This window comes from Hylobates moloch, unplaced genomic scaffold (genome assembly GCF_009828535.3).
Source record: "Hylobates moloch isolate HMO894 unplaced genomic scaffold, HMol_V3 SCAFFOLD_4, whole genome shotgun sequence".
NCBI lineage: Eukaryota > Metazoa > Chordata > Mammalia > Primates > Hylobatidae > Hylobates > Hylobates moloch.
The window spans coordinates 87,749,039-87,776,976 of NW_026652279.1; the positions used below are offsets into that span (position 1 = coordinate 87,749,039).

The 27,938-nt window shown below is 40.4% G+C and overlaps 1 protein-coding gene across 4 annotated transcripts in view; it reads left to right on the plus strand.

Annotated features, from left to right (window-relative positions):
* Window positions 1-27,938, plus strand: part of STARD13 (StAR related lipid transfer domain containing 13) — a 247,468-nt gene that overhangs the window by 169,229 nt on the left and 50,301 nt on the right. For all 4 annotated transcript variants that reach the window (XM_058437674.1, XM_032150500.2, XM_032150501.2 and 1 more), the window contains exons 2-3: window positions 12,060-12,131; window positions 14,252-14,333. In XM_058437674.1, coding sequence (XP_058293657.1) covers window positions 12,060-12,131; window positions 14,252-14,333 — 154 coding nt within the window. The remainder of the gene's footprint in view (window positions 1-12,059; window positions 12,132-14,251; window positions 14,334-27,938) is intronic.

A 27,938-nucleotide genomic window follows, 5' to 3' on the forward strand; every position in this document is an offset into this window, starting at 1 on the left:
AGGGAGGAGCATGAGATTCTACTTCCAAGAAGGCAGTGAGTTCTCAGCTCCTAATTCATCTGGGGGGAGAAGATGGGTTGTTTATGGCAGAACCATGTGGCTAACCTTCTTCTGCCTTCTTCTGAATCTCACCTCAACTGCAAGGCTTTTCCTGGTCACCTTATCCAAAATGCTCCCTCCTGCTCTGAGACCTGGAGGATAATGTCCTGTTCTGCAGGGCTTTTGCTTTCTTTGGTTGTGGTAGTGCCTGGATGGGTCTTTGTCTATCCCTGCTTGGTTTAGAGACCTGCAGGGTAGGACCCACTGCCCACAGCCTTGCATTCACCTGCGGTACCTACCAGCAGGCTTTCACAACAGGGGCACCCAGCAGGTGTCTGTTAAGTAAATACGTAAAGACAAATGCCTTCCACTTCTGAATGCCAAATGAAGAGAGCTGAGAGAAGAGAATCAGAGACCATCCATCAGATCCACTATTTTCTAATACGAGAAAGTAACATAAGCACCTCTGCCCTAGTAATAGTAACAAATACTGTGCTCCAGGTACTTTACAGAAATGCAATCATTTAATCTTTACAGCAACCCTCTGAGGTAGGTACTCTTGTTTATTCCAATTCTATAGATGAAGAAACTGAGGTATGCTAGAATTAACCTACCCAGGGTCACACAGGTAATGAGAGGTGAATCCAGAATTTTGGACTCACTTCTAACTGCTTGATGCTGTATTTACCCCTCTTGTGCCCATTTAGTTCAATTATGCCCTCAAATAAAGGAGTATTTTCTAAAAACATTGACAGGTTCTTTTCAAAAAGTTAATCTGTAAAAGTAAGTATATGTATTCAATAAGAGTAGAAACTTGAGCTTTATTCCAGAAACAGATATGCCATTAGTTAAGAACAAAATGAAATTAGAATGTATCTTCATTGTAAACTCTCTTTAAAGCGATAACATGAACCCTGTACAAAAATAGTCTTGTCTTAAAGAGTTGCTCTTTTGGCAAATTTGCTAGTTTTACAAATTTGGATCATGTTTTGCTTTTGATTATTTGAAGAATTTTGGGAGTCACATAGACTCTAGATATTCATTTAGTCATTAAAACAAGATGTGGAGATTTTCTTTATTTGGTCTAGTTTGTTTTGTTTTCTGAGTACAACCTTGAAACTTCAGCAACCAGGAAATACCCAGTTATTACATAAAGTAAAATATATCTTTGAAATTGTCTAAATACATATGCAGAAGGTCAAAGACAAGTGAAACAGCTGTTACATAAAATCTCCACTTTCCAGATACCTAAGACATTCAAGAAGGAAGAGGTGGCAATACGGTCCAGGACCTTAGTTTTGAATTTCCTGGCTCCTGTTAGTTTAAGATATCCCTGTAGCATCATTTAAACATAGTTCTGGTACATGAATAAACTTCCATTTGGAATTTCCTTTTTGAAGTCTGCTGAGAATATAAATCAAAACCATATGAGATGTGTCTTAATCCAGAATGTGAAATAACATGAGAAATGTCAACCCAGAAGTAGTCCGTGAAATACGTTCACCAGGATGCATGTTCTGGTGAAATTCTTTATTTAGAATGAAAGTCTCCAGAGAACTGGATTTATTATTTTTAACCCATGATTATGGCAGCCTGAATTGATGAAGGAAGATACTTTTTAAAGTAATGTCAGTAGAAATGTTATTCAAGCCACCTAGAATGTTTGAGAAGGACATCTGTTGACATAAAAAGATTTTCAAAATGCATTGTCGAGTGCAAAAGCAGATTCCAGTTTTATTTAAAGATTATGTAAAATAGATAGTATACTTAGCCTAGATACATGAATACATCTTCATAATAAGAGAACAAGAGATGTTATGCCAACAAAATATTGATCAATCTCTAGGTGGTAGAATTATGGCAATATCTTCCTTCCTTCCTTTCTTTCCTTCCTTTTTTCCTTCCTTTTTTTCTTCCTTCCTCCCTCCCTCCCTTTCTTCCTCCTTCCTCCCTTCCTCCATTACTTTCGTTTTCTTTTTGGTTATATTTTTGCTTAGTAACAGAAAATTGAAATCATTTATTTGATTTTCAAATAATAAGCATAGTGCCTTCATTTGACAGCCTTCTTGTTTATCATATGGCTTGACATGAATGCTGCTAAAATCCAGTGATATCCCTAGCTCAGCTGGTCCTTGAGTTGACTTTGACAGATTTGCCAGCCTTGCAGTATGCCAGAATTGTGTAACTAGCATCACCAAAATCTTACAATAGAGCCCATTTGCTGGTACTTTAGTCATGAAAGGATTGGTTGCGTTTTTAAATGGCTGATTTGGTTTGTGTTTTTTCCTTCTATTAGTACATTAGCCTTGATTTGATTTGTGTGCGTAAGTTTTTCAAATCTTAGGTTTAGATTTTGCTACTCTTACAATCAGATTTCATTTAGGAATTTTAAGCCGCTTTTATCTCTCATTCAAATCTGTTCTTACAGAAAATGATCTTTTTATACCTGAATTCAGTGAGTATTTGGCAGGCAGATTAGCCAAGTCCATCATACTGACTTTATTAGTAAAAGTTGTCATATTCCCCAAAGCTAGCCAGGGAATTAAATTATATTCATATTAGACAAGGTAGCCACCTGGACCTCTGTTTAGAAATAGATGTATCTTTACATAGCATGTACTTCTGCTGTTTCCTACTTTGTTTTTAAACATCAAATGTGAAGATCCTCAATTAAGATTTTGTGACGATAATTATAAAGGCCCAAAGAATTCTTTAAAATTTGAAGTTATCTGCTATACAATTTTAAATATTCCAGAATTTGTAAACTTCTATTATATTAAACTTTTAAAACATTTTATAGTTGATGTAACTTTTTTAACCTTTTGGATTACATTTGTGGCATGTTTATGGGATGCCTCAATTAACTTTAATCTCAGTATGCCATGTGTTTAGATTGTAGCATGATGCAAGTCATTGATGCATCACTGTGCCTGATGAAAAAAAGGGAGTTGCAGCATAGGAATTAAGTTTCTTAAGTCTTCAGTGGAGAACTTCATCTCTTCCATCTCAAATCAAGTAAAGCTATTTCAAATACCTGAACTCATTTTAAATTTCCTTCTATAAGGAATATATACTGTCAATATCTATTAACGAACTGCAAATGAAAATCCCGTAGAGAGCAGACTTTTAAGCTCAGCAGTATCTTTGGCCTTGAAGAGCACAGGGAAAAATGAATCAATCGATAGCTGTAAACCTAGTAACAATTTCATTTCTTGAATGTAATCTTTATTCCTGGAATGACTGATGCATGTTTAGAAAATCATTCACACCGCCAATGCCGTTGCCTACGTTCAGCAGGCAAGTAGAAAGGGTTCCAGAAAACTGGCAAAGACATGTTGAAAAATCCCAGTAAATATTTTATTTACACTCTGAGCCAGTGCCAAGGAATTTTTTAAGAAAATACATACAATATCAAGTTTTCATGTATGCTCAGATAATAGGATTATACTTGAGCTGTGGAAATCTTTTCCTGGAATTAAATTAAGCAAAAATTTTGATTTGATTGATCCAGATATGACAGTTGCTGAGAAGTTACATGCAGAAAGCCTTGCAAAGGGAGTCAGAAGCTTCAGCCAAGCTATATCTATCTTGCCATGTCAACCCCAAAAGGAGCAAAGGAATTGAAAAGGGCCTGCAGAAGTATTGGAGTGACTTTATCCTAACAGAATCTGTGCTCCTTCTTTCGCCTACATGGCAAGGTTCTCCCCTGCTATCATGAAATCTTCTTGGGTAATTGGAGTACCAAGAGCTAAAAAAGAGTTGAGCAAATCAAACAGCAGATAACCTCTTACACGCATAGACATTCAGAAATGTCTGAAAACATACAGGAGGAGTTTGCATCCCTAAAAACATGCATTTTTTTAACATTAAAAAAAAAGTCTTAAAGCAATGCAGGATGGAAGAGTACCTGTCAAAAGCTAAGAAATCTGACTTCCTAGTGGTGGTGGGATTTGTCCAAAGCGGTTGCTCTTCCCCAGGCAAGAAATCATCAGCATGACACAGGGTGAGTACCCACAGGCCCTTCTGAGACTGGTCATTTGGCCAATTTTGTGGAAGTTGGAGCTCGGCTCTGAGAACCAATATCAAGACAGCAACCTGGACTCTTGTTCTCCACCTTTCCTACAGAAGCTGGAGAAACTGAATTAGAGAGAGAGAGACAATCTGCAGAATCTCATGCACTTGTCCCAGGAAGGGTTACTGAAGACTCTTCTGGCTTGGTGGGTCAACATGGAGGTGTTTTGGCCAATGCTTGCAAATTATGATGCTCTCTCTAATTGTCTGGTCAACTCTGTGTTCCCTGCCTTGCATTTCAGTTGCTTAACTGACTCCATCTTGAAGAATCTCTTGGGATTTAGTGGTAGGCAGTGGCTCCACAACTTCAAAAAGCTGGGGATGTATGCATGCAGCCTCCCTGAGAAATACCACAAGCGCCTGATTGGAACAATCTGTACCAAATGAAAGAGGAGAATAAAGAACTACTCTGCTTCATGGAAAACTTGAGTCAAAACAATCTGGTCAGAAACTATTTGGCTGGGAGAGCATCTATTTTCTGCTTTCTTTTTCTCTCAGATTGACTGGGGTTTGGGGATTGCAAACGTTTTTTTCTTTTTAAATACTATTGGGAATACAGGCATGGAAAATATATTTCTGATGAGTTTCCTCATTCACTTGCAACGGAACTTTTGATTTTCTGTGGTGCAAATGTGTATATGAGCACACATTCACACACATGGATGCATGTGAGGATTGTTTACAACATTTTTTGGAATTCATACAGATCATGAACTCTAGGCAGAGAAGCAGAATTCGGAGCAGAAATGATTCCTGAGACTGTGTGCATCTCTACACCACACTAACAGACGTGCAACAACAGTTTCAGGTTGATATAAAGGTCCATAGTGCCTTCCATATGCCTCATCTATAGAGTGAATAGCTGGCAGCTGTGTTACATTAGCTTATGCTAGATTATGCCACTTGAACAAATTGCCCCTCAAGTTGTAGTGGCATAAAACAAGTGTATTTATTGCTTATATTACATGTCAGCAGCTGGTCTCCTGTGTCTCTGTCCCCAGTGTCATCATTACAACACCTAGGCTGAAGGAATATCTCTTAGCCTCATGGTAAAGGGAAAAGAACAGGAAAGCTGGTTGGGTTAAGGGATGGCTCTTGAGATGTTTTTCTGAAACTAGCACAGGTCATGTCTGTTCACATTTAATTGGCCAAGGTGGGTCATATGGCCGAGCATGACATTAATGAGGTGGGAAGGGTATGACTCCTAGTTGCAGGAGCACTGCACATGGCAGCTAGAAAGGGCAGGGGGTCACTGTGGGCATACAAAGAAAAAAATGCATAAGTGCGTGTGACTATATAGTATATATATGTTAATTATATATTTAAGGCTAATTAAAAATTAACAGTAAATATGTATCATGTATTTGATTTACATATATGTCATATGTCGTAATATCTATGGTTTCCCCAACCAGGCTGAAAAAGACTGATTAAAAATAACCCTTGAGTGACGCGGAATAAACCTACTTAGGTTTATTCTCTGCTTAGGTAGAGAATTTGCTCGATCTTCTTTCACTCTAATAGGAATTGAGTGACTAGATTTGCTATGAATCCAGCTTCCAGAAGATATTTCAAGGCCTAGGAAACGAGGCTTATGTGTAGAATTGGTGAGGGAATTTTATGTCTCAACACGTCTCTCATTCTTGCATTTGGGAAAGAAGTCCACATAAACAGAGCTGAGAGTCTCTGTCTTGACTGAGTACAGGTAGGTGTGACCACTCTATACGGGTCTTCCAGGTTTCTTCTTCCTATTGTTGTATACTTGCTGACAGTCAGATATTTTATTGCACATCAAGGGAAAGATTGCCTCAAATTATGGATAGATAAAGTGGGTGTTTATAAGTTGATCCACTATTTTGAATATTCAGTGATTAATAATCTCAAATTCATTCCAAATCACCTGTATTTTAGTTCCTCTTAGTAACTTAGAAAATCATGGAAAGAAAATGTTATGAATATCAGGAAAAAATTATATTTGGTATACATTTAAGGTCTTTTACATATCAAAATAACATATAATTTTAAAAGTGCAAAAAGATATTTCCTGACGCCATAACATGGGATGTAAATCAAAGTCTGCTACTACTAAAAATCTGACATTCCTTCCTGTATCTGTGACTAAGGTTATAAAGCCCTCCTGGCAGGATTATGGTGGTAGTGTATGGTTCTATGTGATGTTAATGAGTGCATCATTGGTATCCATATATAGATGGGATGGATACCCTGGCATTGATTTTAGCAAAACTGGCTTAACGTATGGCCAGAGAAACACACCTTCAATAAACAGGGACTTCACTAGAGAAATTCTGTCTGAAGACAAAGGAGTCATTCTCCTGAAGTAGTAAAGTTACTAATGAAGCTACCTTAGCCATATAAATTATCCTAAGCCAACAACCACAAGCCCGTTGAAATGTTAACACCTTAGATATACTTTAATAGTGATAATTACATCCACTGCAGGCATCTTGTGGTGGCTGAGTCATCCTTCTATGCTGGTACCCATAGTCTTTTAGAAACAGGGTGCCCACCAAATAGGCCAGTTTAAGGGAAAAGACAAAACACTCTTCTCAAGCCTACTTTCTTAAATCCCATGATGATCACACTCTTTCTTTTCCTTACTTCTCTTAAGTACTTTCAATGAACATTTGAAAAAGAAGACCTATTTAAATTGGAGCCAGTTTGTCCATAAAAATTCAAGGAGACTTATAGGAACAACATAAGTACATGAGCTCATATGTAATGATTTCATAAACTGTCCACAATAGAACAGATTCTTTCTAGCCAGCTACGTTTCTGATGTTAATAAATTTTAATTTGGCCCTCATTTGAATTTTTGGTCATTTAGAAAGGATACCCAATACCTTTCAGTGAGCTATGGAAAAAAATTTGCTATGCTGAGAAAAACGTAAAACAAAATGTATGTACTTAAAATGCTTAGCCAAGAGAGCACGCTGTGCCCAAGCACGCTAGAAGCACGCTAGACACACCAGCTTAAAAATACAATGAGGTTGTAACGTGAGATGAGGCCTGCAAACCTGGGCAGCAAATTTGCTGTGCTCACTATGTTTCCTGACTTGCCTGAGGTCCTACAGAGCCTTGTCCACAGACTGTCTGTAGCTAAGAGACTACATTAAAGAAACAGCTTGTACATCTCTTTTAACTCCCATAGACTTCCAGCCTTCTCCACCATCAGTCTACATTGGTGAGGTCCTATTGAACTCTTTCTTGGCTACCTTGATGTTATAATCTTCCTAAGGGAAATGCAATTGGCAGTATTCAAAAATCAAATCTTTAAAAAACAAGTGTCATTCTCGAAACAAAGTAAATTTCCCATTTTTTTACAAATAAGATCATTAGATGAGAAAATATTCGCAATGCATTCTTATGTGAAAAAAGCAGTCAACAAAAGATAGCGTAGTACTGTTTTGACAGATAACTTATATAGAATTAGGTGTTCATAATGGGGCAAGAGTTGACTTTTTTCATTCATTGTGACTTTCTCTATTAGGAAGTTTTCAACATTGGGCATGTATAATTAAAAACATGATAATATGTTGTGAAAACCCACATCGGCCATGGTTTGTTTCCATGTTCTCACGCCCATGTTAGTGGGTGCCTCCCCAGGTGCTAGCAAGAGCTTCCCTGTGCTGGGTTTGTCTGAGGATAGTGGCCACATCATGCTCAAAGCATGTATAAGGCAACTGAGGCAAAGCCAGTGACTTTGCCTTAAATGGAATTGCAGATATATGGCTGAAGAGCACGGGTAGCACCACACTATCCACTGAACTTACTGAGTAAACCAGTGAAAGGTTTGCTAGACCAGGCTACCAGTGGAAACGCTGGATATCTCCCTTTTCAACCAATTGATTTCAGCCCCCAAATGACTATTGGTTTAAGGTACCAAAGCTCCTCAGTCTCCTTAGACTAACAGGGGTGGGGTGCTCTTAAGAATCAGGTCACCTTATGTGGGTGGTGGTGATAGGGCTAGGGTGTGTGCTTGGAGGCAAGAGGTGTCAGCCCTACATAAACCACATAGAAGAGGCTCCTTGCAGAAAGAGGTTCCGTTATCAGAAGATGTAGGAAAGGATGTTGGACGGGCAAAAATAGATACCTGCCAGAGAGTAAAATGAAATAATTATTACATAGAATAGTTACAAAAATTCCATTGAAATCCTTTCATAATACCAAGCTGAATGGATTGGATTTTCACCAGCAAAGCAGCACAGTAACCTCCATAGAGGTTGGTGGGCCCTTCTGTCCAGGGCCACTCTCTGGTTTCACTCCACACTCAGGTTTTCCATGAGACAGTTGCAGTGAGCTGATGCTTTGCCTTGCAGCCCTGGAGCTGCTACAGGAGCAGGTAAGGGTAGCAAATGGAGAACAAATAAAAGTGTCAAAATGTGATTTTAATAGCTCTTAATGCTTTTACATAATATTATGCTGGCTAGCAAGAGCACAATAAAAAAGAGTTTTTCACACTTTTCTCCTCAAATGTCATTTGAATCTCATTAGGTAGATCTTTGTGAAATGATGGCACTGGCAATAATGATTCCTTTTTAATTCTCCAGTCATTTTGGCCACTGGAAGGGCCTGGGGAAAAGCATTAGTATTTGGCTAATTGGTATTAGTAGGGACCATGAAGAATTAATAAAAATTGTAAGACTTTTTTTTACCCTCCCCCCCTCAATTGGATGGGCAAACTCAGATTTGATAGGGGTTAATTATGCCAGACTATTTTGTTTGTTTTGTCACTAGCTGGTAAATGAGAGTTGGCTTTGTCCTTAAATTGAGGTATCAAGATGTTGGGACTGCAGCTCGGGTGGGGGAATATGAAATGATGGTGTGTGTTTGAGAGACATTTGGGCAAATAGAATGGCAAGTTGGGTATAGGAAATGATGCCACACGAGGAGTCACCTGCCATGGCTGGGACAGGGCTGCTTCTAATTTATGATATTTACTCGTTGCAGTTTTGTTGTCATTTGACCCTGAGGCCTAAAAGCTTAAGCGTCTGCCCATTAAAACAAACAAACAAAATCATCTTATTTGAATGATTGATTTATCTGGGTTCTGGTTAAAATTTGGTTTTTCATGTATGTATCTGAATAGGATTTCAGTTCGTTATCCGTGTTGCTGTCATAAAAAATGAAATGCAGTTATTATCTCAGGAGCCTTTTAAATAAAATTTCCCTGGCTAGCTTCAGCCCCATTCCACTGTCCAACCAGAATTTTAAGTTCCAAAAGGAGTGTTGTTTTCAAAATTTTTAAATTTTTCATTTTTGTGGGGACATAGTAGGCATATGTATATATTTATGGGGTACATGAGGTATTTTGATACAGGCGTGCAATGTGAACTCCTTACATTATGGAGAATAGGGTATTCATCCCCTCAGGCATTTATTCTTTGTGTTACAAACAATCCAATTATACTCTTTTAGTTATTTAAAAATGTACAAGTAAGTTATTATTGACCGTAGTCACCCTGTTAAATAGTAGGTCTTATTCATTCCTTCTAATTTTTTTTGTGCCCATTAATGATCCCCACCTCCCCTCCAGCCCCCACTACCCTTCTCAGCCTCTGGTAACCATCCTTCTAATCTCTACGTCCATGAGTTCAATTATTTTGATTTTTAGATCCCACAAATTAGTGAAAACACGTGATGTTCCAAAGGGAGTTTTCTAGAAGGATTCCTGGCTGCCCACTTCTTCTCCACCATGTTATCCTTTTCATCTTCAGGATCTGAGCTCACCACATTCCCTGGGCTGGAGGGGTGCGAACTCTTTCATAGATCACTTCCCACTCTCTGTCTTTGAGCTTTCTAGGCTGCAGAGCCCCTGTCTTGTGGGTCTTCCCCATTTGTTCTTCATGGCCTGGCTCTCTGGGACTCTCTTGCTGAACACTACATTTTCGTTGCAGCAAAGGTAATAATAAAACAGAAAAAGGCATAAGATTCATGTAATGCCAAGAGAAAATATAGTATTCTGTGCTTCTCTCCAAGACTTGCTGACTCATAATTAGGTTTAGAGCATGTCTAGAAATTAGGTGTTTTCTCGTTACTACCCACTGTATTATATGGAAGCGGGAAGCAAATCTGAAGCTTGAAAATCTGTTAGGCAGCACTTTATCCATGACTCAGTAGCAACTCACCACATTTTCTACGCGTTACAGATAGAATGTATTTCCTATTTCCTCTGAAATACTTGTGTGGTTGTCAAAGTAGAAACCTTCAAATACAGCCTCTCAACTGGGTACTAAATAGAACTTTTGAGCAATGCAATAATTGCCTTTTGTAACTTCCCAGCGGAAAGCCCAAGTTAGCCCATGCAGCACAATTCAGTGAAGCTGTGTTTTGAACAGCAGTTGTGGATCGCAGAGACTCCTTTTCTGATAGAAATGCTTTCCATAGCTTTTCTTTCCAGCTTGGTTCCCTGGATGTTTCTGAACCATGTGTCCATGGCAGGAATGGGTACACGGTAGGAACATGCTGGTCACACTTAAGTGGAAAACCCTCACACCAGAGACAAATCTCAAGCTTTTGAAATCGTCAGTCCCTGGAGTAACAGTAGATTAGGGGATGTCAGAAAAAGCAGGCGTTCCGGGGCAGGAGCTGCCACAGGCTCTGTTTCCCTGGATTTAATGACAAAGATCAATCTAGATTTAACCAGATCTGTGGAACTAGACGGTGGGGTTTTGCTCTTCCTGGTGATGCCTGAGTAAGATCTGGCCTTTGGTCTATTTTCCTAACATCTACCAAATAGCTCTGGCACATCAAACATCTTACTGCATAGACACTGAGCTTTCAATGTTGAGGTACAATCGCAGGCCCAGGGTGATGTTAGTGTAGATCATTTCTGTGCAGTGATCCCAAGAACACCCTGTACACTCCAGCTTTGGCTGTGGGGAAAAATTAGCATCATAGTAAATGGAAATACAATGACCTGACAGGGACCCATCCTAACAGCAGAGGAAAGGGCCTTGGTAAAAACTTGTGATAATAGGCTGTTTAATTTTGTTTGGAGAAACTGGACTTTCAACAGATGAACTTCTTTCCCTTTGGATTCATATTTGTCTAACAGAGTTGTGGTTGGGAAATGATCCAGGATTCACAAGGTCAAAAAGTGACCTGGTTCACATACTGTAGACTCCTCCTATCTCACTCCACAGCCTCCCCAGGCAGGTGGTCTGGTGGGCTGTTGGTGCATCCACACCAGAAATGGTCACCCAAGGGACATATCAACCTCTTGGGCTTGGCCCTCAGAGGTTCTGGCAGGCCCATGAAACTCAAGTCTCAATTCCAAATAATCAACTTTCCTCTTCTATGCCACACTCTACAGCTTGAAATCATTCCAATGTGCTTGATTAATGAACATTTTGTTATAATGCATGGGGAATTAAGGCTATTAGTGAAATTTTTAAAACAATAATACACTGGATTTTTGTAATACATTTTTTTATGAGAAAATACATTTTCATATGCAATCTATTGTAGTCTTTCTTAAAATTATCCCAAGAGTGAAAGAATAAAGGAATATTGAATAAACATTTTTAGCCTAATCTTTGGAACTTAAAAAAAAATTCCATTAAAAAAAAAGAATTGTAAAGAAGAATGTCCTCTTTTCCCCTAGTGCCCTGGTTCCCTGGTGTATAAATAAGACATTTTTCCCTGCCTGAAACTCAGCCTTTGTGTTCTGTTATCTGTGGTTTTGTTATTATCCACATACTTATGGATCTACATTGAAGATTATCTTAGTAGACACATAACAAGGCCCTTTGTATTACCCGCTCGTTTTCCACTCACTCCTGGGTAAGCCCTACTTATGCAGACTTACCTGGAACAATTTTGCTTTGTAATAACTTGCACAAAGCTCACCAGTGTCTCCATGATTAAGAAGGCAGAGTACTAGGGTGCGGCTCTGGGACTCACAATTTTCTCTCTCTTGTGTTTTTCAGAAATTGAGGCGAAAGAAGCATGTGACTGGCTCCGTGCTGCTGGGTTCCCGCAATACGCTCAGTTATATGAGGGTACGTCAGCCCCTCCCTTTGCTCTTACACAGAGAATAAATCCAAAATGAACTACATGTATCCTGTGGTGTGTTTTGACTTCCAGATTTTTTTTTCTCGCCCATTTTGCTTCACTTTCTTTTCCCTCAGCCTTTTTGCTATGCCCAGGGGTTATCCTGATACCGATTTAGAAATGAGTATCACTTCCCAGGCCCACTTTACTTTCTGCTTCCCACTACTAATTCCCGTCTCTTTACCACAAACCCCAACTCGACGTTTTCCTTCCAGCTTTCTGCCATCAGCAGCTTTTCTGCACTTCCTTCTTTTTCTCCTTGTTTTTCCTTTACTACTCTCACTTTTCTTGAAATCACAATGAACTCACTGTTAATAAACTTCCTAGAAGTCACAAAATTAATTGTCCTGAGATTTCAGTTTAATTCTGTTTACTTTATATGAAAAATATTAAGATATAACATGAATCAGATGTTATTCTTCCGAGTTTTAGGTAAGGTGTTTTATTGCTAGCATTATACTTCCTTTCATTGATTCTTTTTTTTTTTTTGAGATAGAGTCTGGCTCTGCCACCCAGGCTGGAGTGCAGTGGTACAATCTCCACTCGCTGCGACCTCCACCTCCTGGGTTCAAGGAATTTCCTGCCTCAGCCTCCCAAGTAATTGAGATTACAGGCGGGCACCACCACGCCTGGCCAATTTTTGTATTTTTAGTAGAGACGGGGTTTCACCACGTGGGTCAGGCTGGTCTCGAACTCCTGACGTCAAGTGATTTGCCCACCTCGGCCTCCCAAAGTGCTGAGATTGCAGGTGTGAGCCACTGCCCAGCCTTTTCATTGATTCTTTAATTGACAGTTAATAGACATACTCATGTCCTTTATATCTAAAATTATAACCAAAGCGTTTAACTTCTTCTCAGATTGTCCTTATCTAGTAGTGAACTAGTCAGGACCCCAATAATGAGCAGATGGCAGGCTCAAGGCCATTTGCAGAGGATTTTTTTCTAACAATGCTCATTGCAAAGGTGCAGGCAGGACAGGGGGTGGCCACGAGGAACAGTGCACAGTGCAAGAGCCCAGGGCTTGTAGTGGCACAGCTGTCACTACCGTGAGCCCAAAGGGACAGGCCAACGAAGAGAGTGCCAGAGCCCAGGAGGAGAGAGGAGCCTCAAACCAGACCCTAGGAAGGAGCGCAGCTGGCAAGAGGCAGCCTTCCATGAAAAAAATCACAAGTATCTCCCTCCCTCCCTCACTAGCCAAGCAAGACAGCTTCACTCTGGAACCATCTGTAAGTCACTCACATGATTTTATTTTCACCAGAAGGGGAATTATTTCTGTTTCCAACTCACACGAAGATTTAGATACCCTTAGATTTATCATGATTGGCAAGGTGTAGACAGCACAAAATACAAGATGAGATAAAGGAAAAAGTGGCAAGACAATGATAGTGACCCAGCATGGTTAGATTTGGCTATGCCCTCCATTCCAATGAGCCGCAGATTGCTACCTCCATGAACGAGGTACCCAGAATTCACACCATGTTCTAAATATTGCCTGTGACCTTCAAAGCTGGCATGAATTGTTTATTGGAGAGAAGTAGTGTTCGAATTATTCTTTTTGGATAGAATCAATTTGAGTATTTTGCTGATACTCCAGAGTGATAAAGATTTTGCTACTAAAAAAAAAATTTCAGATGATAGAACTTTGGGTATTTTTGGAAATTTCCTTTTTGAAGGAAAAAAAAATCTGCCAAATTATTTCATGAAACCATCAAGACAGACGCCAGTGGCCTACGTGTTAGGTGGATGGTGAAAGCGCAAAAGCTCTTCTCTGAGGCCACATCCACCTAAGACTGTAATAAGGATGAGCTAGAAAAATGCAGGCACTTAGTGTTCAATCCCATCCAAGGTCAAGCACTTTACTATCCTCATATTTCACACTTATATTGTACTCCTAAAAGCATTTACAGTGATAGCAATTGTTTGCTCTCTTAAACATTCCCAGCAATGATGATGGGCAGTCACTGCTATTAAAATCAGTGGCTTTTACAGACCTTAAAGGTCCGAATATGTTGGTGCTCATTCAGATAAAACAAAGTACATCAACTTCTTTGTCTCTCTTTCTCTCTCAGATTCGCAATTTCCCATCAACATTGTGGCTGTCAAGAATGATCATGATTTCCTTGAAAAGGACCTTGTAGAACCTCTTTGCAGGTAAACCATGTGAAGTATTTTTGTTTCTTTCCACTGTTCAGTCTGCAGCAGGCATCACTATACTGAAGGGCGAGTTCAGCTATTCGGCAAGTATTCATTGAGTGCCTACCGTGTGCCTGACCCAGGTGCAGGTTCTAAATGTACTACTTTTAATGAGCATGATCAGTTTGTGTTTTCAAGGAGCTTAAATCCTAGTAGGGGCCTTTGGACACTAGATTAGGAAAATGACAGAGAAAGGAGAAAGAGAGAGTGAGAAAAAGAAAGAAGGAGGGGGAAGTTTATTTCAGAGAGTGTAAATGCCATGGTCAAGCTAAAACAACATGGGGATGTAGACGGTGATCGGGGGGCATGGATGGGTCAGTGAAGGGAAGCGGCATGAGCAGGCTCAGCACGTGTGGTCAGGGAAGGCTCTGAAAAACTACGAGTATGTCAAACTTGGCTGTATTTTTTGCAAAGTCAAGTGTGATTATCTCCTCAAACTCGTATGTATAAACTCAAGTAATTGTAATACCAAACTGGCCTATTTAAGCTATTATTTTGTGATAGATAGTGTAAGGAGACAAAGATGTATATATGGATAATTTCTTCCCCTTAAAACAATGTATTATCTTGTTGAAGAAACTCAGTTGAAGAAATGAGGTATGAATACCTGAACAAATAACAATTATAATTTGGGTAATAATAAAAGATCCAGGAGAAGCTATATTCCTGAAGAATTAAATGCTGCCTGAGAGGTGGTATGTGTCTGTAGGAATTTGAAGTTTCATAACTAAAGCCCTGAGGGGAGGTCAGAGCTGAAGATAAGGATTAGTTATGGGAGATGAGTCATTTTACCAAGGCCATACAGCTAGTTTAGGGCCAAAATGACCTTAAAACCCAGTATTCCTAATGCTAAACCCAATGTTCTTTCTAGTATATTCTGCATTTGACATAAATAATGTAGTAGTTTAAAGGGAAAGTAATGATTAGCAAAACTTACAAAGACAGGAGAGATCAACGCACATTAGTGTGTAAATTACCTAATTCTAGGCTTGCTGAATCTTCAGACATATATACATATTTTTGTGTCACAAACCAGTCACTCTGTGTTTTCTATATGAAGAGAAAATAGATTTGTGTTAAGAAATGATCTCTGAATGTTCAAGAAAATAAGACTATGGGCTTGCTTACATGGGTGGAAGAGCAAAGAACTCTTCAAATCATAAATGACAGGACCAAGCTATTTGGACGAGAAAACAAACAAACTCAAAATGCCATTTATGAGAGCTTATGAAGTGAATGGATGATTTGGTTGTGATTCTGTAAAGGTAATGAATTGGAAAAATAGTGTTTCCTCTTCTGTATGTCTAAGGTACACACCAAGCAGGAACAGATTCCTCCTCATAAGCTTTCACTCCATTCAGAGCCATGCAGCCAGCACTTCGTCCTGAGTTTTCTCTCTCAGTTTTAACCACGTATTTTTTGCTAGTTGGCTTTTATTTAATATTTGAAAAATTATATATTATTTTTTCCCATTGAATTTTTGAAACGTTTTTATTATTATGTTGTATTATATATATTTATATTTTTATATATATAATTTTTTTTTTTTTTTTTTTTTTTTTTGAGACAGAGTCTTGTTCTGTTCCCAGGCTGGAGTGCAGTGGTGCAATCTCAGTTCACTGCAAGCTTTACTTCCTGGGTTCAAATGATTCTCCTGCCATAGCCTCTGGAGTAGCTGGGACTACAGGCACATGCCACTACACCTGGCTAATTTTTGTATTTTTTGTTGAGACGGGGTTTCACCATGTTGGCCAGGCTGGTCTCAAACTCCTGCTGGCCTCAAGTGATCCACTCACCTCAGCCTCCCAAAGTGCTGGGATTACAGGTGTGAGCCACTGAGCCCAGCTGAGGTATAACATATTGATATGGTTTGGCTCTGTGTTCCTACCCAAATCTTATCTTGAATTGTATTCCCATAATTCCCACGTGTTATGGGAGGGACCCAGTGGGAGATAATTTGAATCCTGGGGGCGGTTTCCTCCATACTGTTCTCATTGTAGTGAATATGTCTCATGAGATCTGATGGTTTTATCAGATCTTTCCGCTTTTGCATCTTCCTCATTTTCTCTTGCCACCACCATGTAAGAAGGGCCTTTTGCCTCCCGCCACGATTCTGAGGCCTCCCCAGCCATGTGGAACTGTAAGTCCAATTAAACCTCTTTTTCTTCCCAGTCTTGGGTATGTCTTTATCAGCAGTGTGAAAATGGACTAATACAGTAAATTGGTACCAGGAGTGGCGTGTTGCTGAAAAGATACCTGAAAATGTGGATGCAACTTTGCAACTGGGTATCAGGCAGAAGTTGGAAGAGTGTGGAAGGCTCAGAAGAAGACAGGAAAATGTGGGAAAGTTTGGAACCTCCTAGAAACTTGTTGAATGGCTTTCAAAAAAAAAAATGCTGATAGTGATATGAATAATAAAGTCCAGGTTGAGGTGGTCTCAGATGGAGATGAGGAACTTCTTGGGAACAGGAGCAAAGGTGACTCTTATTATGTTTTAGCAAAGAGACTGGTGGCATTTTGCCCCTGCCCTTGAGAGAGACGATTTAGGGTATCTGGCAGAAGAAATTTCTAAGCAGCAAACAAAGTATTCAAGAGGTGACTTGGGTGCTGTTAAAGGCATTCCATTTTAAAAAGGAAACAGAGCATAAAAGTTCAGAAAATTTGCAGCCTTATGATGCAGTAGAAAAGAAAAACACATTTTTTGAGGAGAAATTCAAGCTGGCTGAAGAAATTTGCATAAGTAACCAGGAGCCAAATGGTAATCCCCAAGACAGTGGGGAAAATGTCTCCAGGACATGTCATAGGTCTTCACTGCAGTCCCTCCCATCATAGATCTGGAAGCGTAGGAGGAAAAACTGGTTTCATGGGCCAGGCCCAGGGTCCTCATCTGTTTGCAGCCTAGGCACTTGGTGCCCTGTGTCTTGGCTGCTCCAGCCATTGCTAAAAGGAAGAGGCCAAGGTACAGCTTGGCCCATGGTTTCAGAGGGTGCAAGCCCCAAACCTTGGTAGCTTCCACATGGTGTTGAGCCTGCGGGTGCACAGAAGTCAAGAGTTGAGGTTTGGGAACCTCCATCTAGATTGCAGAAGATGTATGGAAACACCTGGATGCCCAGGCAAAAGTTTGCTACAGGGGAGGGGCTCTCCTGGAGAACCTCTGCTAGGACAATGCAGAAGGGAAATGTGGGGTTGGAGCCCCCACAGAGTCCCTACGGGGGCACTGCCTAGTGGAGCTGTGAGAAGAGGGCCACCATTCTCCAGACCCCAGAATGGTAGATCCACTGACAGCTTGCACTGTGCAACTGGAAAAGCCACAGACACTCAACGCCAGCCCATAAAAGCCAGGAGTGGGGCTATACCCTGTAAAGCCATAGGGGTGGAGCTGCCCAAGACCATGAGAACCCACTTCTTGCATCAGGGTGACCTGGATGTGAGACATGGAGTCAAAGGAGATCATTTTGGAGCTTTAGAATTTGACTACCCCACTGGATTTTGGACTTGCATGGTCCCTGTAGCCCCTTTGTTTTGGCCAATTTCTCCCATTTGGAATGGGTGTATTTACCTAATACCTGTACCCCCATTATATCTAGGAAGTAACTGGCTTGCTTTCGATTTTACAGGCTTATAGGCAGAAGGGACTTGCCTTGTCTCATGTGAGACTTTGGACTGTGAACTTTTGGGTTAATACTGAAATGAGTTAAGACTTTGGGGGACTGTTGGGAAGGCATGATTGGTTTTGAAATGTGAGGACATGAGATTTGGAGGGGCAAGAGGTGGAATGATATGGTTTGGCCCTGTGTCCCCACCCAAATCTCATCTTGAATTGTATTCCCATAATTCCCACATGTTATAGGAGGGACCCGGTGGGAGATAATTTGAATCATGGGGGTGGTTTCCCCCATACTGTTCTTGTGGTAGTGAGTAAGTCTCACAAGAGCTGATGGTTTTATCAGGGGTTTCCGCTTTTGCATCTTCCTCATTTTCTCTTGTCACCGCCATGTAAGAAGGGCCTTTTTCCTCCCACCATGATCCTGAGGCCTTCCCAGACATGTGGAACTGTAAGTCCAATTAAACCTCTTTTTCTTCCCAGTCTCGGGTATGTCTTTATCAGCAGTGTGAAAATGGACTAATACATATATATAAAGTAAAATTGACTATTTTCAGTGAATAGATCTTTGAGCATTGACAAATGCCTCCAAGTTGTTATAACCACCACCACACTCAACATACAGAGCAGACCAGGTGTTGTGGCTCATGCCTGTAATCCCAACACTTTGGGAGGCTGAGGTGGGTGGATCTCTTGGGCCCAGGAGTTTGAGCCCAGCCTGGGCAACACAGTGAGACACCATCCCTACCAAAAATACAAAAATTAGCTGGGCATGGTGGCACACATCTGTAGTTCTAGCTACTTGGGAGGCTGGGATGGGAGGATCGCTTGAGCCCAAAAGGCACAGGTTGCAGTGAGCCAGGGTTGTCCCACGGCACTCCAGCCTAGGTAATAGAGCAGGACTCTGTCTCCAAAAAAAAAAAGATATAAAACAGTTTCATCACTCCCAAAATTTCTCTATTCCTCTTGTCAGCAGCTTCTACTCCTACTCCCAAACTCTAGCAAACCACTGATTTATTTTTTGTACCTATAGTTTTGCCAAAATATCATACAAATGAAATCAAACAGCATGTAGCCTTTTTAGTATGGCTTCTTTCACTTGTTATAAAATAATAAAAATTCATTTATGTTGCTATGTGTTTTAATAGTTCATTGCTTTCCATTTCTGAATAGTCTTCCATTGTATGGATGTCCTACAGTTGTTTATCCATTTGCCAGTTGAAGAACATTTGGTTGTTGCCAGTTTGGGTGATTATAAACCCACTGTAAACATTCATATTCAAGTTTTTGTATGAGCATTTAAGTTTTTATTTCTTTGATGTAAAATCCTAGGAATGGGATCATGGGGTCTATATGATAAGTTTATTTTAACTTTATAATTAGCTACCAAATTTTTCCAAAGTGAAATACTATCTTGTACTCCCATTGACAAAGTTTGAGAGTCCGTACTGCTCCACATCTTTGTTAGTACTTAGTGTTGTCAGTTTTTGCTTTGCTTTTAGACATTTTAATAGGTGTCTGGTATTAATTCATTTGCACTTTCTTAATGACTAATAACAATGAACATGTGCTTACTTACCATCCATTCATCTTCTTTTATAAAATATCTATTCAACTCTTTTGACCATTTTTAATTGTATTGTTTTTCTTATTGTTGAGTTTTGAGAGTTTGGATATGTCCTAGATATGGGTCCTTTGTCAGAAATGTGTTTTGTAAATATTTTCTGCCAGGCTGTAGCTTGCATTTTCAGTCTCTTAACAGTGTCTTTCACAGAACAAAAGTTTTTAATTTTTCTGAAGTCCAATTTTACCTATTTTCATTTATGCTTTTAATGTCATATCTAAGAAATCTTTGCCTAACATAAGGTCACAACTATTTACCCTATGTTTTCTTCTGGAAGTTTCATAGATTTGTGTTTTATATTTAGGTCTATGATCCATTTTTAGTTTATTTTTGTAGAAAGTACAAGGTATGAGTCAAGATTTACTTTTTGCATATCAATGTCCAATCATTTCAGATCAATATTGAAAAGGCTATACTGTCTTTACTGAGTTGCCTTTGACCATGTATGTATAAGTCTATTTCTAGACTCTCTATTCTGCCCCTATTTATCTATGTGTCTGTTCTTTCATCAATGTGACGCTGTCTTGATTACTTAGGTAAGTCCTGGAATGCAATAGTCTGAGTTCTTTAACTTTGTTCTTCTTTGTCTGCTTCGGCTATTCTAGTGCCTCTGACTTTCCATATACATTTTACAAAGAGTTTATTGATATTTATTTTAAAAATCCTAAAGGGGTTTTGATTTGGATTTGTGGAATCTCTGTATCAGTTTGTTCAGAATTGATATCTCAACAATATTTAGTCTTTGTGTTAATAAACACAGTATATGTCTCTATTTAGGTCTCCTTTGATTTTTTCAAGAGTGATTTGTAGTTTTAAGCATATGAGTGGTTCACATTGATAGTATCTAAGAATTTCATGTTTGTGGTGTTACTGTAAATGACACAGTGTTTTAATGTTTGTCTTCAGTTGTCCATTGCCAGTATACAATTTTTTGTATATTGTCTTTGTATCCTGCAATCTTTCTAAAACTCACTCATGAGTTCTAGTAGCTTTGTAGTAGTTTCCTGAAGATTTTATGTCTATAATGTTAATGAAAAAGATACATTTTAAACCAAGAATAAAAATTCTATTGCATATTTTAAAATCAGGATCGCAAGGACAAAGATTGGTTCTGATTATGGAGTTCTATTTACAGGATGATATAGGTGGCTTAGCGGGCCAAGCTTTGAATCTCAAACATGTGGGTGTTGAATCCTTATCCACTTGCTGCTGCATGTGATCTGAGATGCCTTGCCTACGTTATGGGCTTTTCCATCAAAGTCTATGCTTTAACAACAGAAAACGTCTTTCAGACATATCATAGGGATGAGCAAGTACAATTAATGTGAAATCATTTAGAGATATAAAGTTCAAGATAATAATACTAGTGTCATCCAGAAAAATCAGGAAGTCTTCTCTTGTAGAGCACATGACCTGTCATGATATAGCCCGTAGCAGGATTCGTCCATACATACCCGCAAAGGCATTACCACATCACCGTGGAATAGGGCTGCAATGCTAGACACCACAGCACTCCTGATAAGGGCCCGGCTTGTATAAAAATGGTTAGAGTGGCAGGAAGTTGTTATAACTGGAATAATTCTTATGGCAGCTATGTCTCCAAAAATATTATGAAGCAAGAAAAACATTTGGCTGGAGGTGTGCGAACTGAGATTCTCGGGGCGTAGGAGCTGTGTGTACAACAGAGGCCAAAGGAGTAGTCATACCCGGGGTGGATCAAAGGAAGAAGCAGAGGAGGTAGACAGATGGAGGTGGCTTGGCTACAAAGAAGTGTGGAGTTTCTTTCCCTTCCTCTTGAGATCCACCAAGACACAGATTTCCAGCTTTGCAAAAGCAGAAAGCAGGCAGAAGGAAGATCTCCAGTCTGAGGGGAATGGCAGCACTTTTAAAACTTTGAGATTGATGAGTGGTTAATTAGACCCTCAACCACTCCCATGGTAAGTCATGATGGATGCCAAGACAGCAGTGAGGGGTTGTGATTTTCTTTGTTTTCTTCCTTGTGCACCAAAGACACAGAGATGGAGCTGGTCTCTTGTTTTATTTTTAAAGTTTTGTGGGCTCTACATTTCATGTATGTATTTGAAATGCTGAGCTAGTGCAGATCATAAACCAAATCACAGCCGGAGGGCAGGCAGCTTCTGCCAGGTAGACAGATGAAGACGGGAGAGTCAAAGAGCTCCCGCAAGTGTTAGCCATGACAAGAATTCCACTCACCTTTGGTTTTCTGCAAGCATCTCTCCTGTGTAGATAGATAGTGAATGCCCTAGGTCCCAATTTACTCTTGAAGAGTTGTTAAACAGTGTTACCTTTTTTGATTGGTTTGGAAATATATATTGTACTAAGGATATGTCTGGCAGGGAGGACCAAGGCCTGGCTCTGAGGCTCTGAATATGTAAATGTGTAGCTTTCTCTTGCTCTCTCTCTCTCTCTTTCTCTCTAGCTCTCATTTTAGGCCCCAGAAACTAGACACATTTGCTGTCTTTGCAGAAGGTGTGACCTCCAGAATGACAACCATGTCTCGCTGTTGCTCCAGCAAGGCTGCATAGTAGACACTCCATAAATGTTTGTCCCTGTAAGTCAGGAAAGTGCAGTTTTTATTATTGTAACCACCACAGTTGTAATTGTATTCTGATGTTTTTTATTGAATTCTTAATTGAAAATTATTTTCTCCTGTGAGTCATGAGAAGCTACTTGGAAATCTAAGTACCTAGGTGAGCTCATTGAAACTGTAACTTTATCAGAATGTAGGGATAGCCAAGGTGTTAAAATAGTTCACAGAGTTTGTAACCTTTAGGACAAATTGCAGTAAACCAAAGCTCCTGAATGAACTATTTTAGAGGAGGAGTACTATGTGAAATTTGCATTTTGGTTCGCAGTATTTGCTCAGGCTGTGACATACAGCCCTGAGGCTCAAGCTGATCTCTGAATTTCTTTTTTTGTTTGTTTGTTTTTAGACAGAGTCTCACTCTGTCACCCAGGCTGGAGTGCAGTGGTGCAATCTCAGCTCACTACAACCTCCACCTCACAAGTTCAAGCAATTCTACTGCCTCAGCCTCCCAACTATCTGGGATTACAGGCACCCACCACCACGCCCAGCTACATTTTTTGTATTTTTATTAGAGATGGGGTTTCTCCATGTTGGCCAGGCTGGTTTTGAACTCGTGACCTCAAGTGATTCTCCCGACTCGGCCTCACAAAATGCTAGGATTACAGGCATGAGCAACCATGCCTGGCCATCTCTGAATTTCTAATTTAATGTTAGGCCAGTAAACCATTTGCATAATTTGTGTTTTTTAATAAATATTAATTAATTATAGCACATGCAAAACAAGGGCATTCACCTTGTTTGACAGAGCTAAGGAATTGCTTAGGATTAGACAGTATAGGTATCATTGCCTTAGTATTTAAAAGGATAATAAATAATGATTTTCACATGGGGCAGGGGTGGGGCTTGGAAGGTAGTGTTGACAAAAATGGTATCTACAATTTATCTATACATACAAAGGCCCATACTTGATTTGAGTATGTTAAATAACATTAATAATATTAAATAATTAAAGTCTTTATGAATATTGATATTTTAAATATTTTTCCTTTTAGAATATTTATCACAGAAAATGTACAGTATTACATTTCAAATTATTATGTCATATAATAAATAATAAGTGACAATTAACTGAGTTCTTGGGCAAGTCATTGGGAGAAGGATATGGGGGTTACGTGATCACCACAGTCACTTCCACCTTTAAAATCTTGAGTCTATAAATAAATACAGATCCCAATAAATAGTTATTTTATTTCTTTAAAACACTTACAAAGTGCTTATTATATACCAGGCACTGCATTTAAGCATATTACAAATATTTACTCATTAAATTCTCATGGTAACACTATAAGATAGGCTCCTTTTGATTTTAAGCTCTTCAGCATTCTTGTCTGTAAAGATGGGCTCTTAACATCATTCCCCCTTTACAGAGGAGGAAACTGAGAAACAGAGGAGTAAAAGAATGTGCCCACTAACAGCTAATAAGTGGTAGCAGGAATTACCCAGACAAGAACACATCACATTTGGATGGGCTCGTTTGAACTTTTAGTTTAAAAAAAAAAAAACTAAATTAATGTGCAGAAAAGGCATCTTCCCCCTTCCCCACCCCACACTATGAACCCCACTGCAATCTTAGTGTTGCCAGTGGAGCCATTTCAGGTTCTTGTCTTTGCCACACAAAAGAATTTGAAAGCAAGACCAAAGTGAAAATGTAGCAGATTTATTGTAGAGCAAAAGCAAGAACACACTCGAGAGGAACGGGGACATGCTCAAAAGAAGGAGCCGCACCCAACATGGCCAGGGCTCACGTACTAGATGAATAGGTATAATGAAGGCATGGAATATTCTATACTAAGGGAATGGGTTTTCCAGGAAATTGATGGGCAGTTTTCGGAATTGGAGTGCCACCCTTTTATTGACTAAGTATTGTTAATCCGGAACCGCCATGGCGTTAGGTGAGTGATAGGAGTGGGATGCCCTTCTCCGTGGAAATTTTATGGTAATGGGGGCATAATGCAGCCAAGGGTTGGCAGTCATTCATTTGCATAATTTGTGTTTTTAAATATATACTAATTAATTGTAGCATGTATATCTTGCATTTAACCCATTGTGGCCAGTTTCTTCTTTGTTACATTCTTATCTGTGCCTAAAGCAGGATGGCTGCTGTCTGTCTTTATTGGTACAGCCTGTTGTAACCATTTCTTTCCACTAGGAAGTGGGTTCTTGTACTAACCTGTTTGGCCCTATTTGTATTGCCTTTAGCTTCCTGCAAGTAATCACGTCTGTTCTCTGGCTAGCTGTCTGCCTCACTAGTCTATAAAGTTTGGGGACAGGCTTGAGGTATAGTCAGGAAGAGACATAATAGGTTCAAAGATAGGGGATTTTGCTAGTATATATTATTTTGTATAAAAAATGATTTTATATATTTTTTAATGGCCTCTTTTGTGACCTTTTTCAACCAGGTACTCAAGATGACTTTTATATGCCTAAGCTTTCAGGAAGAATGTGTAAGAAGATACAAAATCAGGGAGGAGATTGAGGGAAAGAGAGAGACTTTATATTCTTGTTATTCACTTCTCTATATATATTTTAGGTGTTTGTATTGCATTATTAAAAACACTAGCAATGTTTTAAAAAAATGCCTAGCCTTGCCAGATGCTAATGGCTAACATTTAGTGAGTTCATTATGCATGAAGTTGTGTGCTAAGCTCTTTATGTTGATCTCACTTAATTTTCATGAAAGCCTATGAAAAACAGGTGTTGTTCAGAATTGAGGGTGAGCAGAATCCTCCTGGTTTGAGCAGCTGGGTGGTAGAGATACCCTTCCCTAAGGTGGGGAACAACCATGAAGGAGGAGCGAGTCAGGAGGGAAGATAGGGTGGGCTTAGGTGTTGGGTGGATGAGGTGCCAATGTCCAGTGTGCAGTAGGGTGCCCGGCCCCGAGCTGGGGATGGAGATGTGAAGTCACTAGCGTGTGAGGAGGAAGGCCCTGAGAGTACATGAGGTCACTCAGGGACAGCTGAGACAGTGAGGAGAGGACTAAGAGTAGATGCCGGGGAATCCTCTCTACGGGCAGGCAGGGGAAGGGGAAGGAAAGAAGCCCCCTCAGTGTGAGTGAGGGGTGGGCTCCTGAGCAGTCAGTTCCTGCCAGGCTGCTTTGCTCAGCCTTCAGTTCTCGACCCTCTCTCAGAAATCGCTAGTCATGACCCTCACTTGAACCTGGACCAGTTCTCGCTAGAAAAATTATCTGGATCTGATGCAATTGTTGTTAACAGTTATAATAAAAAGCTAAGGACACCCCACTCGATTTTCCAATACAAGCACGTGTGAATATAAAATTGGTCTGAAATTCCACAAACTAAAGAGGTCCAAGAAAACCTGGACTTTTTTGTGTGTGTGTTAAGTTCTTTCCCCTGGGCCACTTTGGCCATCATTTTTTATTAAATAGCCAAGAGAGCCTATGCTCTTCCTTGAAGTCCTGATGATTAAAGCACATAGCTTATTTACATTTATTTTCTTGCACAAGCTAAATGAAATTCACACAGTTCCACATAGATATCGTGTCCCTGGACAGCATACATATACTTAATTTTCTTTGTACAGCTAGAGCCCTCAATGTTTAACTGCTTTTCTTCGACGCCTCAACTAATGTCCAGGGACAGTTGTTTTGGGGTTTATGGGCTGGAACAGAGGTCAGTATTCCTGCTGCAGCCTGACCACTTGGCAGAACATCAGAGGGAAAAGCTGAGCAGAGTTGTGGCCTTCCCTGGCTGCGTGGTGGCACGGTGACACCACCTGCTGACTTCTGACTTCTGACTGTCCTCTTTCTTTTTCCTGCCCCCTGCTCCCAGTGTGCCCGACACCCTCCCTGTGGATGGCCTGTAATTGTTGAAAGGCCCCACCCTCATGGAGTTAAATACCAGAATTGCCTCTTTGGCATTAGTGTATCCACCTCTGCTCTCCAGAATCTGCGTTTTCCAACAGTCCGCCAGCATGGAGACCTCTCCCATGCCCTGCAGCTATAGCCCGAGGAGGAAGAGCTGCTCCCTGACTTGCCTTTGATCCCTAGGTTAAGAACATATCCTCAGTGACTTAGGTTCCTGAATGTCTTGGAGGGCCCCACCCGGAACACTCCCCAGCAGGCAGGGCTAGGACATACATAGGAGCCTGGGTGAGAAGTTCAGGCTGCTAGGCTTTAATCAGAATTGTCTGTAAGAGTTGAACTCATCATGCCCCTGGTTATTATTTCTCTCAAGCCTTTGGCAGGAATATTAGAAGTATCACAGGAAACTGGTCATTAAATCAGCACGAGAGACTTCATGACCAGTCTAAAGTCTGACAGTTTAGATGTCAAATGGAAATCTAAACTACAAAGGAGAGAGTCCTATTGTTTCCCATACATCTGTAGACAGAGGGCCGCTGGGTGTCTCCCCAGGCTTCTGGTTCAGCGTGAGTCAAAGGCCCCTGCTGGCCTGGGCCCGGGCACCTCCCAGCCACCCTGCAATACTCAGGGCACACAGGCTGCTTAACATCCCTCCTGGCACACAGTTGCCCAGCGTTTCTCTGGTCCTTCTTCCTGGTCCCTCTGTTCCTGCACTCCTGGCTATCCTCCCAGGCCCTGGGCATCCCTCTCTGGCTCTTTTCCTGTGTGCCCAGGAAGTCCGTGCACAGCTCAATTTTCTGCTGACCACCGCCTTACTTCCATTATGGTCTGCTGACCATGCAAGGGACTTTCTACCAATTTCCAAGTGCTCAATAGTGGGGACGGCATCTTAGTCAGTGGTATATCATGGATGCTTGGTGTCACATGGCCTTGTACTGAGCAGGACTTCCATAAACATTTGTTAAATTGAACTGGAACCTGGAAAAAAACAGCCTGTCAGTTCTCAAATTACTTTATTGCATCTTCATGTTAGAGAAGACTATGTGGTGATAAATTCTTCACTTTCTCCTCAAAATAACCTAAATCATCCTCCTTCTTAGCTAGACATTTTAAAAGAATGTCCATGCCTTTCCTAATACTGCCCTCATTAACTGTTCAATCCAGAAAGTGTTTTAGGCTTTATCACTTACTCTCTCTTAAAGATTTGATACAGCCACCCAATTACTCCCTCCTTTTTTTAATGCTCATTCTGTTATAGGCCACGGGCTTTTTGGCTCCCCATGTAATATGGGAATTAACACAGGGCCAGGCAGATCTCCCAGACTAGGCTTTTATTTCAGGGCTTGTGCTCGAGCACAAGGGAGAGAGCACAGTCCCAAGGATCCTCCAGCTAGTTCCCCAAAAAGAGCTGGGAGAGATTATTTTATTAGGCAGAGAATTGACATCGAAGGAGGTATGTGGGCTGGGCTGGGCAAAGCCCATGATGGGTAGGGGATGAGTAGGTCACGATGGTTATCTTGAGTAATGGGCCACCCTGAGGTCTGGCTGGAGGCAACGAGGCTGTACATTAGTTGTTCGGCATTCCTTTCTGAGGTGGGACACTGCAACCTTGGTTCAGTGTTGGGTTTCCCAAGGCCAGTTCCTGGAATTCTTTAAGTAAAAGGCAGGGTAAAACTTTATAAGAGCGCAGAAGAATGGCTATTTTTTTTTTTTTTTTTTGTATGACTGAAGCCTCGGGGTTAGCAGGTATAGTGTCAGCAAAGTAGTAGCATGGGTTTTGAGAAGAGAAGAAGAAAAAAATGAAAAAAACATGTGAAGGAGGAGCCGCTCACCACTCCCATTCTATCTCAATTCCAGGTTCCTAGGACACCATCTTCAGCTAGTTGTCGTCGACTCCTGCATCTCTG